This window comes from Gadus morhua, chromosome 16, assembly GCF_902167405.1.
Source record: "Gadus morhua chromosome 16, gadMor3.0, whole genome shotgun sequence".
Classification (NCBI taxonomy): Eukaryota; Metazoa; Chordata; class Actinopteri; order Gadiformes; family Gadidae; genus Gadus; species Gadus morhua.
In genome coordinates this window covers 27,271,131-27,288,467 of record NC_044063.1, presented here as the reverse complement: position 1 = coordinate 27,288,467, position 17,337 = coordinate 27,271,131, and the positions used below count along the sequence as shown (strand labels likewise).

General features: G+C 43.5%; 1 protein-coding gene across 1 annotated transcript in view; it reads right to left on the bottom strand.

Moving 5' to 3' along the window:
* Positions 1-17,337, bottom strand: part of LOC115560909 (alpha-2-macroglobulin) — an 86,887-nt gene that overhangs the window by 45,446 nt on the left and 24,104 nt on the right. The window contains exons 10-15 of the mRNA XM_030380563.1: positions 16,700-16,809; positions 16,433-16,603; positions 15,957-16,187; positions 5,496-5,559; positions 4,944-5,089; positions 4,661-4,810 (exon numbers count right to left, since the gene is read on the bottom strand). Coding sequence (XP_030236423.1) covers positions 4,661-4,810; positions 4,944-5,089; positions 5,496-5,559; positions 15,957-16,187; positions 16,433-16,603; positions 16,700-16,809 — 872 coding nt within the window. The remainder of the gene's footprint in view (positions 1-4,660; positions 4,811-4,943; positions 5,090-5,495; positions 5,560-15,956; positions 16,188-16,432; positions 16,604-16,699; positions 16,810-17,337) is intronic.

Below are 17,337 nucleotides of genomic sequence, written 5' to 3'. Positions count from 1 at the left end.
GGTGGCCGGTGAATAACATGGGGTTCAATGGGTGAGAGGAGGAAATTCTCCTCTGAGTGGGTGTGACTAGCTAAGGGGTTTGAATCGTGCAAAAATCTATTTACGAATAGGTTGGAGCCCTTGCTGCGCTATGAACCAATAAGAAGAAGCCCTGGCTGCGCTATGAACCAATAATCAGGAGCCCTGGCTGTGGAGCAGCCCAGAGAGAGGGGTTATCCCCTCAATTCTAGGCTACGAGAACCAACGAACCCTGTGCTCATTCTTATGCCTCGTTTCCACCGAGCGGTGCGGTGTTCGTTGATATTTGCGTTTCCAGCAAGCGGTGCGGTGCGGCTTGGTTCGCTTATATTGGCGTTTCCACTGCCAAAAGTAAGGCCAAGATAAACGTGCTGAGTGCCGCACTGAGCGCCGCGCTGAGTCCACCTATTTTTCGGCACTCCTAAGTCTGAAAGCGTGCCGAAAACGTGGAGCTACACACGCCGTAACTCTAAAAAGATCCAGTTTGGTATGACCAGGGCCCCGATTCCTGAAAGCATCGTTAGCCTAAGTGGATCGTGGAGTGCGTGATGTGCGTCGTACGAGCATCGTTCAGTTTTCACACCGTTTCCCGAAAGCATCGTTGGTAACGAACGTCGTGAAAATGCTCATAGCTAACGAGGACTCCAGGGGTACTCGTAGGATGCTAAGAGCATTGTTAGCCTACTATAGCCTCAGTGGCGTCACCAGCGGACATTCCGTGTATTGGATGCATTTTATTAAAACACATCCAATACCAAGGAATGCAGTGTGATCAAGTTCACTATTTATTGGACCGTGATAGACAGTAACGAACATCCCTGACCATATTTATATGCGTTTGTAGTCTACACTCAGACGTGAACTAATTATTGCATGCGGGTGTCTTCATTCATAAAAAAAGATAAACATTCAGGAGTATGCAACAATACAAATGATTCTAAAGAGGTCAGAGACTCTGTGCGCAGCTCCGCCTTCTCCAGTGAACCAAGAAAGCTGTGACGAACGGGGGATTTGACTAATTGCATCCTTTGCATCCTTTCGTTCTGCCCTTTTAGTCCATTTCATTTCTGCTAATTTGTAGGTAACCAAAACACTGACACAACTTGAGTCTCACATACTTATGCCACCATACGCCACTAACAGTGCAAGCAGGCCATTGGCAAACAAGTGCACAGACCTTCCTCCCTCACTTTAACAACCACCAGCTGCCACTGATGTGTGTACGTACGTATGTATGTATATATATATATTAGTGCTGTCAGTTAAACGCGTTAACGGCGTTAACGTAAAACAATTTTAACGGCGATCAATTTTCTATCGCGCGATTAACGCAATTTTTTTTTTCTTCTTTTTTTTCCTTTTGCCTCAAAACAAAGAAGCAGTAGCCTGACTACTATGTTCAAGGCAGTATGTTTGTATGTTCATCGTTTAATTGCACTATAGGCTTTTTTTTTTGTATCGTCCTGTTTGATCAGTATATGCCAATGTTGTTATCAATAAAAAAACATTTGCACAAGGCAAGCCGATGCACTTCTCCATGTTGGTAAGAGCATTAAAAGGAGAAAAATTAATGGGACAAAGAAATCAAGGGATATTTAGCATAGAAAAAAAATTGCAGTTAACTATGACATTAATGTGATTAATCGCGATTAAATATTTTAATCACTTGACAGCACTAATATATATACATACATACACATACATACACACACAAACACACATGTCAGACTGAAAAGTGTAAGTCAACAAGTGTGGGCACCCCTGCCCTTCCCTACCATCGGTTCTGAAACAATGGTACGCAAACCACTGGTGGTACACGTGCGCTATTTAGTGGAACGCAGAGGGATTTCTGAAAAATGTAATAATTAAAGCTGCAAGCAGCATTTTACAGGTGCCAAGCCTAAAGCCAACCAATAAGACCCTGTCAAACCATTAAGTGTGCACTCACACTAGGCCATCTGGCCGTGGCCGTTTTCACACCTAACCGTGCTCAAATCTGCCAGTGTGAGTGTGGCCAGTCTGGCCAGGCCAGGCCAATTTGGCCACTTGAGAGAGGTGTGCTGCTACGGCACGGGCCGCCACATTACAGATGCTAATGAGCCGACACGCACACACGCAGGGCTACGCAACCTGAGCTGGATGACGTATAGTCCATGCGACGACCATGGACATAATAAAGGCGACGAGCCTTCTTTCCCATTAAACGGTAAACATGGCATCAAGCGATGTTTACGCTTGTTTGCGTATTCGAAAAAATCAGCAGTGAGAGTGGGCTCTATCTGAGAACGGCTCCAAATAAGCAACAGACTCAGCCAAGTGCTGTGTTCTCTGTGTTGTTGTCCATTGTTGTTAAAACTCTGACTGGCGGCAGACTTTATTATGTTCAATGCAGCAGACGCTTGGTGATGTCGTGTTACTTACGACGTGATTACATATGTACAAGAGCCTACCGTGGCCAGGCCACAGTTGCGACGGCCACCGGCCACGGCCAGATGGCCTAGTGTGAGTGCAGGCCAGAGAACAATTGGGCCAGTTGAGCACGGTTAGCTATGAAAAACGGCCAACGGCCACGGCCGGATGGCCTAGTGTGAGTGCACCCTAAGACCCTGACGCAGACCGATAAGACCCTGTCGACCATTGAGACCCTGACAGACCATTAAGACCCTGACGCAGCCAATAAGACCGTTTCTGCATGGAATTGACAACGCTGGAATAGCCTCAGCTTGGATCAGTTGATGGGCGAACAAAATGTCATCACCATACGTCAAAAGGCTGAGGAAATATGATTCTTTAAAGTTTTAAATTGATCGCTTTGCGCTCCCTATAGTCCTATTCTGATGAACTTCAGCCTGGTTAACCTTGACCTATGCTTCTTTAAATAGACCATGTTTGGTGATGATTGACTCAAGTCAACCCAGCCTTTAGTCATCTATCATTGATTGGGCTAATTTGGACGTCCAGCTGTCATTTGGTTACAGGTTCTGGGTTTCCTAGGAACATTTGCTCAGGAGATACAAATGTCTACAGGATTTCATGACTGTAGAAGAAATAGGGTTTCCTAGGAACATTTGCTCAGGAGATACAAATGTCTACAGGATTTCATGACTGTAGAAGAAATAGGTCAGAAAATATTTCTGTCCAAATTCTGCATTTTCAGTTATTTGATACAGCTCCCCCTATCGCCCAATCTGGGTACAATTTGGAGAGGTTACATTTTCAGTTAATTGTTTTACCGCTCCCTATAGCCCGATATTGATACCATTTGCAGGGGTCCATCTTGACCCATGTGCCTTTGACTACACCAAGTTTGATGAATGGTTTAATAATAATAATAAAACTAACAATTACAATAGGTTGCCTTCGCACTTTGTGCTTGGCACCCTAATTATATGATTTAGTCGCATTAGCACTAGTGCGTGAGAGCAACCTGTTGAACAGTCATGTCAGTGCTCTGACAAAAGAACAGAAGAAAAAAGTGCAACTGACGAATGAAACATTTGCTTTGTATATTTTCAGTTGGTCTTCCGTTGAGGCTAGAGCATGAGGATGTCTAGTCTAGAGCGGATCACAGCTTTTGTGATCGCCACACCTGTGGCGATCACAAAAGCGGAACGGGGTAACCACAGCGTATGTTTGTAACGTAACTGTGTATTTGTGTAATAACAATTGCAGAAGTATACCGGTTTTCTGTCAATTTAAGATTTGGGCGGGTTTTTGGTTGATTGGGCGGTTTTTAGTCTATAATTAGGCTGGAAATTGCCATTCTGATCTGGCAACACATGCTATCTACACAAACGATATTCCATATGAAAGCTGAGCGGTATCGGTATCGATCGTGAAAAGCTGTTATTAAAACCTAATAAAATAAAAATAAAATGGGGTTTAAAATAAGTTTTGCCTTTCCTGTAATATTCTTTTTCATCAACCTGTTTCCTAGTCGGTTTGTTGCGAGTGCGAGAAACCCGATCAGCATCGAAACCTCTGAAATACCTGTGGACTTCACTGTTGGTTAGCAGGAGAGTTTATCAGAATTGTCATGTGACAAAACAGTGAAGTCTGCTTTAAAGTTGTTTTTGGACTTTTGGAAACAGTAATACAGCAAATACCCTGTGCTTTCGGACAATCCTGTGCGAGAAAGGCCTCTATTCACTTGCCATCATAAAAATGAAATACAGAAGCAGGATTGATGCCGAGCCACACAAGACTGAACCTGACCTTGATTGATCCAGACATCCAGGACATCCATCCCACCAACTTTTAATATTATTTTTTATTCAGCCTAACATTTTTTGCACTGGTTGTTGGCTTACAGTTGTTATTCTGAATGTTGTCACTTGCTCTGTGCGTGTGACAGTTCTAGTGCTCCTTGTTTGTACAGCTGACAATAGTTACCAGTTAGTAATATTATTTCAAGGAATAAATGTGCCTCCTGCGTAAACTGTGCATACCAGAACAGGGCCACAGGCCTACGCTATTGTATTTAGTTATAATCATAATGCTGGTACTTAGGGAGACAAATATTTTTTCTGATGTTGTACGTGGTATAAAAGGTTTTAGAACCACTGCTCGAGATTATTCTGCCTCCTATAATGGTGGAGTGAAGGAGGAAGGCGTGGTGATGGATTCAGGCTGTCCCACTTGCCTTGTCAGCAGTCAGCTTCTTCCCGGGCTCCTTGATAAGGACACTCTGATCCACCGCAGTGATGCCACACAGGGAGCCTGGGTTGGCTCTCAGCTGCAGTCTGTTCTCTTCGCCTGGGACGGCTGTACTGGGAGAAAACTCCAGCGAGACCTTAATCCCAATTAGATGTTGGGAATATTTATTAACCCCCTTTATCACAGCAGTCCACGGCACTTGGGAAACACTGTTCTCTAACGATACATAACCGCCAATATGACATATAGTAGTATTAAGTAACACTGACCTTGGTAGCGAAGCATTTCTCTGTGTCGAAATCAGCTTTGTGGGCAATGACGTTCTCACTGGGAAGGCCAGCGTACACAACCACCTGGACCAATGGCGCCATGTCGGGAGACACTTCCAACTTGATGGAGACTTCCCCCTTGGTCACTGAAATTATCATTCTATGAGCCTCAATTATCCATAAATTAACAGTTCTATGCTAGCCTTGTCCTACCAGACTCTCGTACTTAATTTCATATGCACAGAGAGTCTGGCCTCTCCATTGACAAACTTTAACTCACTTGAGGGCGGGTGTCTGTTTAAAACCATTGGATCTGCCCAGTGCCACTCTGGATCTGCCGTAACCAATCGCTAACGTTTGACTACAACTCAAACTAGCGCATAACCTAGCGTCATTGTTTTCAGCCACTCCCTCTGTACCGCAAACCCAGACGTAGTACTGAAGGGAAATGAAAATTGAGCAAAGTTTGTAGGCGGGCGGAGCCAGGCTAGTTCTATACACCGAAAAATAAAGAATGTCCCAGAGCCTGGAAAGTGCACTGTCCATACCCACCAGGTTCATCCAGAACTTCAACCTTCATGAGTCCTTGTCTGGATATGGCTCCTCGGGCCAAGATCTGCAATGATTAAAGGCAAAGTCGTTTTTTAGTTGAGTCTTGGTCTCCAGTACTCAAAGTAGCTTGACTCAAATTAAAATATCAGTTAAAGGAAACTTCTGCATTTTTCAACCAGGATCATAGTTGGTGTAAATTAATGCAACCACTTCTTTTGAAATTGCTTCAGTTTTGAGTGGGAACGCAGACGTTATCCGTGATAACTCGCCACTGACATGCAATGATTATATTCATTATAAACATTTTGGAAAGGATCCCTACTGAGATATACAACTTTCTTCTTCAGCGTCTGCTTTATCCGGTCTGTATTTAATTGTGTCTAACAAGCAGGGACGTTGGAAGTAGGGGTGCGCCCCCCCCCTCTCACCACCGCCCGCACCCCCTCTCCCCACCCCCACACTTTGCCCTGTGCTCCCGCGATTGCTCTCTCAACAGTCTCAAGGCCTTCACACACCGGCGCCGCAGCGGCGCGGCGCGCATTTTACGCGCGTCAAAAGCACGCCCCTAGCACCAACAGGAGGCGGCGCGACGGCCGCGCTGCAGTATAAAAGCAGGAAGTCACCTGTCAATCAACCGCAGCAAAGAGACGGAACGCAATGGGTGAGTAGCCTATTGTAGCCTAGTTTATTAGGGGTCCAAGCCAACAGGTTGGATCCCTATTGTTTTTGTAAGGATTCTTTTTCTTTTTATTAGGGGTCCAAGCCAACAGGTTGGATCCCTATTGTTTTTGTAAGGATTATTATTCCTATACTTGCCCCCCTAAAAGTGATACCACAGCCCAAACCGTAAATGGTGCCGACACGCCAATTGCATGACTAGATCCAGATCTCTTCGGACTACGCAGACGACAAAATCCAGACACGCCGGTCCCTAGGTGGCGCTATACCAAGGAATACGCGTTTGTAAGGATTATTATTCCTATACTTGCCCCCCTAAAAGTGATACCACAGCCCAAACCGTAAATGGTGCCGACACGCCAATTGCATGACTAGATCCAGATCTCTTCGGACTACGCAGACGACAAAATCCAGACACGCCGGTCCCTAGGTGGCGCTATACCAAGGAATACGCGTTTGGGGCTATAACTCCCACACCGAACCTCTCAGAGTCCAAAAACTTGTACACACAGATGCACTGGAGTCTGCTGCATCTTTTGGCCTAGGCCACGCCCATTTGCGTCTAGGAATATTTTTCGCTAAATCGCGAAAACCGCAAAAAAAATTTCGCTACTCCTCCCACATTTCTCGACCAATTGACACAAAACTTTGCACACGGCATCTTCATTCGCATACGCAATGAAATTATTGAACTTTACTTTGATCCGACCTTCGACGACGAAACTGTAGCGTTTTGAATATTTGTTTATAAGCTAAATTAGACGTGGAATATCAAAAATACCAAAAATACCAAAATTAGACATCGGATAAAGTCCAATTTTTTGAGACATGTCGATGCTCCACTTAATGGCGTTCGATAAAAAAATCGGAAATTTTCGCCATAAGGGGGCGCAATAAACGAGGAAATTGTATATCTTCTCATTTGCCAGAGGAATGTTCTTCAAACTCAAGGGAAACCATCAAGGGGCAATCCCTAGTCTATATAGACAATATGGCCAAGAATTATTAATGTGGGCGGGAGTTATTTGGAAAAGGAAAATTGTCTTTGGAAAAATTCGCCACAAGGGGGTGCAAAAAAACGACGACATTGTCTATCTCCTATTTGGCCAATGGAATGTTCTGAAAACGCGTTTCAGGCTATAACTCCCACACCGAAGCTCCCACAGTCAAAACCTTTATATCCACATGTTGTTCACGGTAGCGTTTTGAATACTTGCTTCGCGTTGTGCCGGCGAAACGCACATTTCTTGTCGCGTTGTGCCGGCGAAATGCACACTTCTTGGACCCCTGCATAACTGCTTGCAGTTCTAGTTATTATTCCCCCCTAGAAAGTGGGTCCACAGCCCAAACCGCAAATGGTGCCGACACGCCAATTGCATGACTAGATCCAGGTCCGGCACCGCTACTCAGATAACCAAATCCAGACACGCCGGTCCCTAGGTGGCGCTATACCAAGGAATACGCGTTTGGGGCTATAACTCCCACACCGAACCTCCCACAGTCAAAAACTTGTACCCACATATGCACTGGAGTCTGCTGCATCTTTTGGCCTAGGCCACGCCCATTTGCGTCTATAATTTTTTTTCGCAAAATCGCGAAAACCGCAAAACTGTTTTTTCGCTACTCCTCCCACATTTCTTGACCAATTGACACAAAACTTTGCACAAGGCATCTTCAGACCTACACGAAAAGAAATCCTGCATTACTTTTTTGATCCGACCTTCGACGACGAAACGGTAGCGTTTTGAATATTGGTTTATTAGCTAAATTAGACGTGGAATATCAAAAATCCAAAGAAATCCAAAATTAGACATCGGATCGAGTCCAAATTTTACACACATGTTGGTGTTAACCTTAATTAAAAAAATCGGGAAATTTCGCCATTAGAGGGCGCAATAAACGAGGAAATTGTACATCTTCTACAAAATTTCGCCGCGGGAACACTGACTTCGCGCTACTCCTACCACAGTCAAATCCTTTGTATCCACAGGTTCAGGGTAGCGTTTTGAACACATGCTTCGCGTTGTGCCGGCGAAATGCACATTTCTTTTCGCGTTGTGCCGGCGAAATGCACACTTCTTGGACCCCTGCATAACTGCTTGCAGTTCTAGTTTATTTTCCATCTTTTTGGCTGAATAATTTGAAAAATGTATAATCTGCGCAGTGAAAGTATGTTTTCAAGCATCAGATCAACTTAGTTTGTAGAGCACTTTATCGTTTTATTTACTGTCATTTCTTATTTATTTTGCAATTATTCATCTACTGCATCAACAATCTCAATAACTGCAGGACCTTCTATTAAGCCTTTTTAGTATAGTGCAGTCACCTTTTAAGGCCAATTGTTATTGTGTGTATTTATTGTATTGAGCTCCTGGATGGCTTTATTGATCCCCATTGGGACCAATACAGTATCTATCTATCTATCTATCTATCTATCTATCTATCTATCTATCTATCTATCTATCTATATAGCCTTAACATAGCTACACATTTACATGTATGCAGCCAGTAGTTATCCATTTTAATTGAGCAAGCTCTTTTACATTTTATTGAGTTTTTTTTATTTCAACAGAACAAATAACTGTTGCCAGACAGAGGGGGGCTGCCCTTCTTCTCCTGCGCTGTAGGAGGGCAAGGAGAAGACGAAGGGTTTGGGTGCACCCCATCAATGAACGGAGACAAGAACAGGGGGTATGCCACAATCTGGTCCAAGAGCTCCGTGAAGATCCTGAGAGGCACGCCAATATTTCAATTCGCCACTAAGTGTGCAATGGCAGAACCATATGGTGCAGCCTATATGATGACCTATAATCTATTATTATCCCTCTCTGGTATACTCTTTTGCATATATATACTTTTTTTTTATCCCTCGGGATAAATACAGTGATGTTATTGCTGTGCTGGATTCAGTAGCCAGTGTATTTTATTTGAGTGCTCGAGACACTTAATGTTATTTTTCCTTAAATCCAGAGAGACAGTTAATACATGATCTGATACCAGAGAGACAGTTAATACATGACAATGCATTTTTGAGCTTTGCCTGTGTTTTCTTTTACTTATCTATTTTATTGTATGAGAATGTTTCTATGTGAAGCACTTTGAGTCTGCTTCATGCATGAAAAGTGAAGTTGAAGTTGAAAAATGAAGTTGCCTTGCCTTAAATAAAAAAATATATATTACAAGTAATCTGGTTTCTACCTACATGGTGTGATTACATGTGACTTGATTTCGTCTATTTCCCATTATGGTTAATAATGGTTTGGGTACTTAGTCCACCATTGTTGATTTCTCACCTGAAGAGCCAATCTCCAGAGCTATGGCTCGCCAGGCCATGTCCTTTTTGGTGTTGTCTTTGTAATGACGGGAACTTTGGTCATATAATTCGAGATACTTTTCCACCTCGACGACCAGTCTCTCATCGTCCATTCTCTCAGAATAGTTTTCTCACAAACGAAAGAGGGCGACATCCAGTGGTGAGGAGTAGATATAGAGGTGCCTACGGTACCCGGGATGTACAAACCAGCTTTTACAAAGCCCTTTTTCAGGGGCGGCGACGCTAGGGAATAGAACATTGGCTCGAAGACTAGTTGGGCGGCGCGTCGCGGAACGCTGCTGCGCAGCTAGTCGGCGCCGGTGTGGGCTAGTACATCCGGAATAATGGGGGCGGAGTTTTTGACGCGCCGGTGTGTGAAGGCCTTCAAGGCTCGATTCCACCGGAGGCGTACGCGCGGTCACCGCTGCTGATCGCTTCCACTCGAATCAATGAGACCATTTCCACCGGGCACGCCGCGGAACGTTTCACCAGCGTCCCAGGAGCGGCGTGCCGCACTGCGGCGCTATCTTTCCGTCGCACTTCTATTTTTGCCACTAGCCGCTGCTAAACCCCGTCAATTTCGACAGAGCAGATCGAGCCGGGCAGGAAGTGAAAAGTAAAAGCCATAGAGCATCCGGTCAATTTTCAAAATAAAACACCATACTCAGCTCATGTAACTTCACATCAACATTATTACGTCATGACCGGTGGCACCAGGTCAGCAGTCAATCAATCAAAGGGTCGGCAACATGGACGACGAGAGACTCATTGTCGAAGTTCAGCAACATGAAGTCATTTATGTACCAAATCATCCTTTTTATAAGGAAAATGTGGACAAAGCGTGGCATTTAATTGCAATAGTTTTGGAAGAGGAAGGTGAGTACATTAGGTTTAGGATTATCGCGTGATCTCGTGATCTCGCGTGAATACGGCTGGCTCGCAAGGCAGCGCTATGCTGCCGTTACGCGCCCAGTAGGAATGGACGGAGGGCAGAGGACGCAGCCGTTCTGCGGCGCGTACACGTCCGGTGGAATCCCGGTGTCATAGCCTATGCTGCGTTCGAGTATTCTCTGCGAACAGACTCGGATCTCGGTTCTGACGCCACGGCCACACTTCAAGCGTTTTATTATTTCGCTCGGTCGTTGGAGGAAAACATGGACGCCACCCGGAAAGCTGTTGTCGCGGATGGTAGCATTGGCAGAGGACCAGGCGCTCCAAAATAAGTAGGCTATAGGCCATAGGCAGAGATACGGACGCAGTAAGGTATTGCAGTAATACGAATGATTGAAATTGCCATTTAAACTACCAAAGTGGTCCAAGCACAATGAAAACAGTTCATACTTCAAGTCACAATGGGCGCAGCCATCTTGAATTCTGTCTCGGAATTTTGCTCGGTCACCACTGATGCTGCTATCCATTTTGATGGTAGGCTGGTACGACCGACCAGCTTCAGCGAGAACGTGACGTATTTCCCTTGCTCCAGCCTTCCAGTTTGCCATTTGTGTCCGACGAGTTTGAGAAGAAAACTATTTTGGAAAAAAGAAATAATCCAGTATAATGGTCGCCAGCCTTTACAGAAACTAGAGCTGTCAGTTAAACGCGTTATTAACGGCGTTAACGCAAACCAATTTTAACGGAGTTAAAAAAATCATCGCGCGGTTAACGCAATTATTTTATAAAAAAAATATATTGAATTTTTTTTTTTTTTTTTTCTTTTGCTCAAAACAAAGAAGCAGTAGCCTGACTGCTATGTTCAAATGACATTTGTTCAAAGCAGTCGTTTAATTGCACTAAAGGATCTTTTGTTGTATCGTCCTGTTTTGATCAGTATATGCCAATGTTGTTATCAATAAAAAATCTTTTGCACAAGGCAAGCCGATGCACTTCACCATGTTGATAAGAGAATTAAAATGAGAAGAATTATGGGACAAAAAAATCAGGGGATATTTAGCATAGAAAATAATTTGCGATTAATCGCGATTAATCGTGAGTTAATTATGACATTAATGCGATTAATCACGATAAAATATTTTAATCGCTTGACAGCTCTAACAGAAACATTAACATTGCAAGCCTTTTACATTGCAATAATATCTTGCCATTTTCGCCAATTTTAATTTCAACAAGTTCTGTCGTGTTTCTGTCGAGCCACGAGGGGTAGTAGCGGGCTAGTCATCATTAGCAACATAGCCTCTTTAGCAAACCAGCTTGAAAACACAACTTTACATTGAATTGCACGCAAAGCATGACCATGCAATGCATAAATTGGTGACCGGATTAAAGCAGCAATGAAATCAAGTGTGTAAGAGGATTTAAAATCGACATTACAACCCCCAACGTGGTACAAATACAAAGAAAATACAGCTCAATCCCCATTGACTATGGGCGCAGCCATCTTCTTTGCTAGTTGTACAGATTTGCTCGCTCTACTTTGAAAGCGACGAGATACTACGACCGAAAGGGGGCGTGCCTCAGTGAAATGCCGCAAGAAAGCTGGGAGATTTGCGACTTTACCACTTCGTACATCCAAATGGATAGCAGCATGAGTTCAACCGAGATGGCGAGTTCGCCGTCCGAGGAAAAGGGGCGTGTTTGTGCGTGTCGCTAGGCAACGTCCTCGGACCTCCGAGACGGATGGATATTAAAACGCAACAGCAGTCCTCTCTTTCCCATCTCCTGCTGCCTCACATCCACTTGACATTAACACTATGATATATATCATATAGGCAGACCCGCCGCATTTCTTCACCGTGCCCAGGACCAGATTACGTTTACATTGCCCCGTCTTCCCACGCGCACTTCGGTAGAGTCAGAGTGCTGGAGGGGCGGGGGGCGCACTAAGGAGCATTACCAGGCAAGAGGTTATCATTAGCAATCCAATCAAAACGTATCTGTATGGTTTACAAAATAAAATAAATGTTGTGTTGGAAAACAGAGTATTTGTGTGACGTTGTTTTAACTTGCACATAATTTTTGTTTGTGCGGCTCGAGCTCAAGCTCTATTTTCAATTGGATAGTTACATGTACACAGGGTGCGATTTGCCGGTGGGGATGGTGGGGATTATCCCCCCCTCTGGGTTACACGTCCTACCCTCTGCTGAATTATTTTTATCCTCGGTGGGGATAAAAATTATCCCCCCCACCCAAAGTATTTTCACCATTACATCGTAATAATTAACAACCAAAATACACAGGGTCCGTCTTCATTTTGATTGTGCTGTGATTTTGATCTACCGGGAGCGAGTCAGAGGCGTCGCGCTCGCAGAAAGCAGTTTTATTTTGAAAACCAACCGGATTTACTTGCGTTTCTATGGTTTCAAAAGTCAACTTCCTGTCCCCGCCGAAACAAAAGTTTAAACCAAATGGACGAAAAATGAAAAGAATACAGAGCAGCATATCTTCATATTTGAAAGAGCTTGAGTCTGCGGCTTTTGATTTGGGCATCCAGGCTCGTAGGATTGGGAGAGTGTTTGATGTGCGCTGGCTGTCCTCAGCCTACACGTCAGTGACAGCTCTCTGGATAAGCTATCCAGCCTTCAGCCTGCCACACACATAAAGATTTTATAAATCTCAACCGATTTTTTATCTGTGAGAGACCCCACACATTAACATTACATTAACAGTTTTGATCGTATTGTGTGTGGTGTCCTGCGATATTCCAAACACAGCACACCACACACATAAAGATTTGTCTTCAGACGCACTAGAATCTTGTCCCTCAAGCAAGAAATCTCGCGTGAACAAACGTGATCTGACGTAGTACTCTGACTGACCTGTGGGGGCAGTCACACCAAAAATAGTCATTGAACTAACTACAAGAAGAAGTGAAGAAGAGCGAGTGTAAACCAGTGTAAACTCATGGAGGACCAGCTGGATACCGACTGCATGATGGTGGTTTTGGGATTAATCCTAACTGAAAAATCCCTTAACTCTAACTGTCTTCGCCATATTGGTGGTATTCAGGGATATCGTAGCCATGGAGATAGCTCGTTATAATTCCGTGTTCAGTCAGCTCGCTCTTTATTGGTTAAATTAAATATTACGTCACGTTGGAGACTCCCGATTGTCGGCTTCCCCCCCACACAAGACGATTTGACACCACAACGTTCTCCGCCGATAATCGTAAATATTGAACATGTTTAATACTTACGATTATCGGCGCCGACTGATTTCGGAGCCGATTGTCGGCCGAATTTCACTCTTAACACACCACACACTACAAGAGAATCTTATAAAATAATCTTAAGAGCTTAAGATAATCGGGCGATGTCTGTCCGTGATCGGAAGGGGGAAAATCGGGGCAAAATCAGCCCGATTATCTTTATGTGTGTGGCAGGCTCCCGGCCCGCAGATTTGCAGAGATGTGGTTGAAGCAGGGTCACCACGCTGCTATCGATCCTCCAACAGGAAAGCAAAAAAAAGAGGCTGAAGTGCGTCATCAGAGCGGACTGTTTTCGTAGTCTGACCTATAGTCTACCCGATTAACCCATAAAAAAAAAACAACGTCTTGACAGAACATTGTGGTATTTCATATTTTCTGTTGAACTGATATCGGGGGAAAAAAAATATATTTTTTTATTTGGCACATTTAAAAACAATATTAGCTATTTGAAAATATTTCTGCAAATGCAGTGGTTAAGTTCACGTTCAAAATAGGCCTACCGCCTACGTTATGAGGCCTAAGTGTAAGGTTTAGATACAAAGTCACAAGATCAACTGTTTTCATAAGTTTTCACACTGTTGTGTGGTTATTTTTCCTGAATAAAATGTTTCTCAAAATTATCCCCCCCTCTGGTTTTTTCACAAATCGCACCCTGCATGTACACATACATCCACATCATGGAAAGCATGTGTCCGTTTGATAAGACTAGTAGCCTATTATTATTAAATAGCCTACAAGAAAACGGTCAAGTGAAATTGTGCTTTTTTTCCTCTACATATAAATTGATTGATAGGTTGAACAGAACAGGACACATAAGCCACGCATAAAAAACACGATCGACAAAACAGGACGGGTCAATGTGAACTGCTTTGTGTGCGAGATCAATAGAGTGGCGAAGTCACGCCCCTTCCCGTAGAGCTCATGGGACCTATGAGATCGAAAAATATGAATGGGTGTCAATGGAGAGAAAATAATTATTTTCTGGTCCCGGTCTTTATATGCCCTGGATTACACATATGTTGTTTGTGGATTTAAAGGATAATTTTTCATGCAAAGAGTTCGACCGTTTATTGTGCAATTGTTCAGATAAAGGCTGTAGAGAAAACGCAACGGCTCGTATGTGACGTCACGCTCCCTGCGACTGGCATAGAGAAGACCGACAATCTTCCCATCGGCATAACTGAAACTCTGCACGTGCCCCGATTTATGATGGTTTTCACCTCTTTCGATGCTTTTATCCTCCCCTTGGAAAAAGCGGTGAAGTGGGGCAGAGAGATCGCCATCTCTGTGCCGAGTTCCAAGTGCGGGTGTTGTGACGTATATCATATGCCTTCGAGAGCAGCGAAGAGCTGTAGTTCACAAAGCGGCCTCACATAAAACCTAAAATTATCAATCTTCTTCACGAACATTTTTAGTTTTCTTTGCATGAAAAATTATCATTCAAATCCACAAACAACATATGTGTAATCCAGGTTGGCTACAGTGAATTCTATGAGAATTAAAGTTAGGAGATGTTCTGGTAAAGTAACCTCTCTCTGATGTGTTCCCTGTTAATGATTTTTTACTGAATAGATTTTTGTTTGTCAACAGACACTATTCACAAATTAATGTTCTGCTTATTTTGTGTCAGAAAATGCGGAGTTGAAAACGGAAACTTAACTATCGCCTGGCCGGGCTGACTTGAGTTGGAGCAGCCAAATAGCCTAAATGAATAAATACTGTTGCTAAATAGAAGTAATGTGTAGGCCTATGTCGTGTTGTGTGATTTTCATCAGTAGCCTCTGAACGCCACTAACTGTTCTGTAATAGGCCTACACTATCGCCGATCACATGAACTGATTGATGTGATTTTTGGCAAACCAAACAACAGTTGGGTGGTCACGTGGTTTTAAAAAACCCAGAACCCAGCTCATGTGTATTTGAATCTAAGCCAAGAAAATTAGATAAAACAACATGCTGCGCCAAGCAGCACCCGGCAGGAGATACAATGTTGCATCGCGCAGTATCCGGTATCAATGGTTAACCTATGATTCTAACCAGTAGTCTACTGCCATGTTGGATAGTGCTGCACCCACCACCGCTACCAATTTCCAGCACCCCCCCCCAAAAAATAGTTCCAATGTGCCTGCTAACAAGTCTCGCTCAAGGAGGAGTGCAGAAAGATACGCTATTGTCGATACAATCTCAACCCTCCTTCACCCAAATATTGAGATAATACTAAGCCGTGCTTTCAGCAGTCCAACACATATATATGTTTCCAAATATCAGAAGCTTTCTGCAAATTTATCGATTTGGACATTTTTCTCACCAGATACATTATATCCACGGGGCCCGGGGCCTCCCCAACAAAAGCGAAGCGGACATTGATGAGTTCCTCCACGTTGCAGACAAGCTTGGTCTCCCTCTTCTTCACCTCCAGGGAGCTGATGGTTGGAGTGTCCTTTGTTTTGAGCCTGAACAGCATGAAGGTGTGTTCGCCGTCTTCGTAGTGAGGAGTTCTGTACCCTTGGTACTCTTGGTATATGGGCAGCGCAGACACCTTGGTGATAAAAAAAACAAAAAACAAGTATGTGGTTATGGATAATTCAATTTATAATTCAACAACTAAATTATCAGCCTGGCGAACTACATAGAACCATTAAACATAACAAATATTTTGACAGACTGATGTACAATTGAGGGTTCAATAAACAAAACTTGTTTGCAAGAGTATACAAAGATTGGCCAGAACCATAACTATAGACATCCTTGGGATTTGATGTCTCCATGAATTGTCTTACTTACTGTAAATTGGAAGTCGGCTGGATATCTGGATGTGTCAAATAAAAAACTGGCAATACCATCACTATCTGTGGTGAGGTTTTGACTTAGCATTTTCTCTGACCACCTCTCACCCTCAAACAGATGGAGCAACATGTCTGGGATGGGCGTGTTGTTGAAGTATACTGCCTTCACCTGATGGATTAACGACAACACGTCAGACAGCGTCAACCATGGCATCTTGTTTACCGCAGCCAAAACTATTTTTTATGAACTGCTCATCACACTAACCTTGCCTTCCACAACCGATCCTTTCTTATAAACCTCGGGCGTATCAACAAATGAAAGTTTTCCAATCACGTATGAAAGTTGAATTGTTTCACTCCCCAAGTAATTGAGTCCTTCGAAGTCATGAGAAAGACAACTGTGTTAGTTTGCAGTGGGGTTAAGCTACATGTCACGGCAATCTGCATCATTTTTCAATGTGTGTTTGAGATAGAAGATAGAAACTGTGTGACTTATAGTGGTGTAAAGGAACAAAGTAGAAATTCTTGTTACAGTAATCAATATTCAGATTTCCTTTTTTTTGTGTTGGAATCTTTCCTGAGTTGACATAACTTTGGGTTACTTAACGTAATCCCTGTTTCTTTGATAACACGGAAGCTCCAATTGACTCACGTCTGTCTGACAGACAGGCCAGACTGTGCCACAGGGCCCCTACCCCTGCACTTTTACAGTCGACCCTTCCTCCTCAAATCATTCTATACCGGTTTGTTTCTGTGTAAATGCAAGGCGGGATACGTTGGTGAAACATCTCACTCTGTTATCAAAGAACCAGGGATTACGTTAAGTAACACAAAGTTATTTTTCTAACCTCGTTCAGTGTTTCACTATGGAAGATATAGACCCATCCGTATTGCATATGCCTC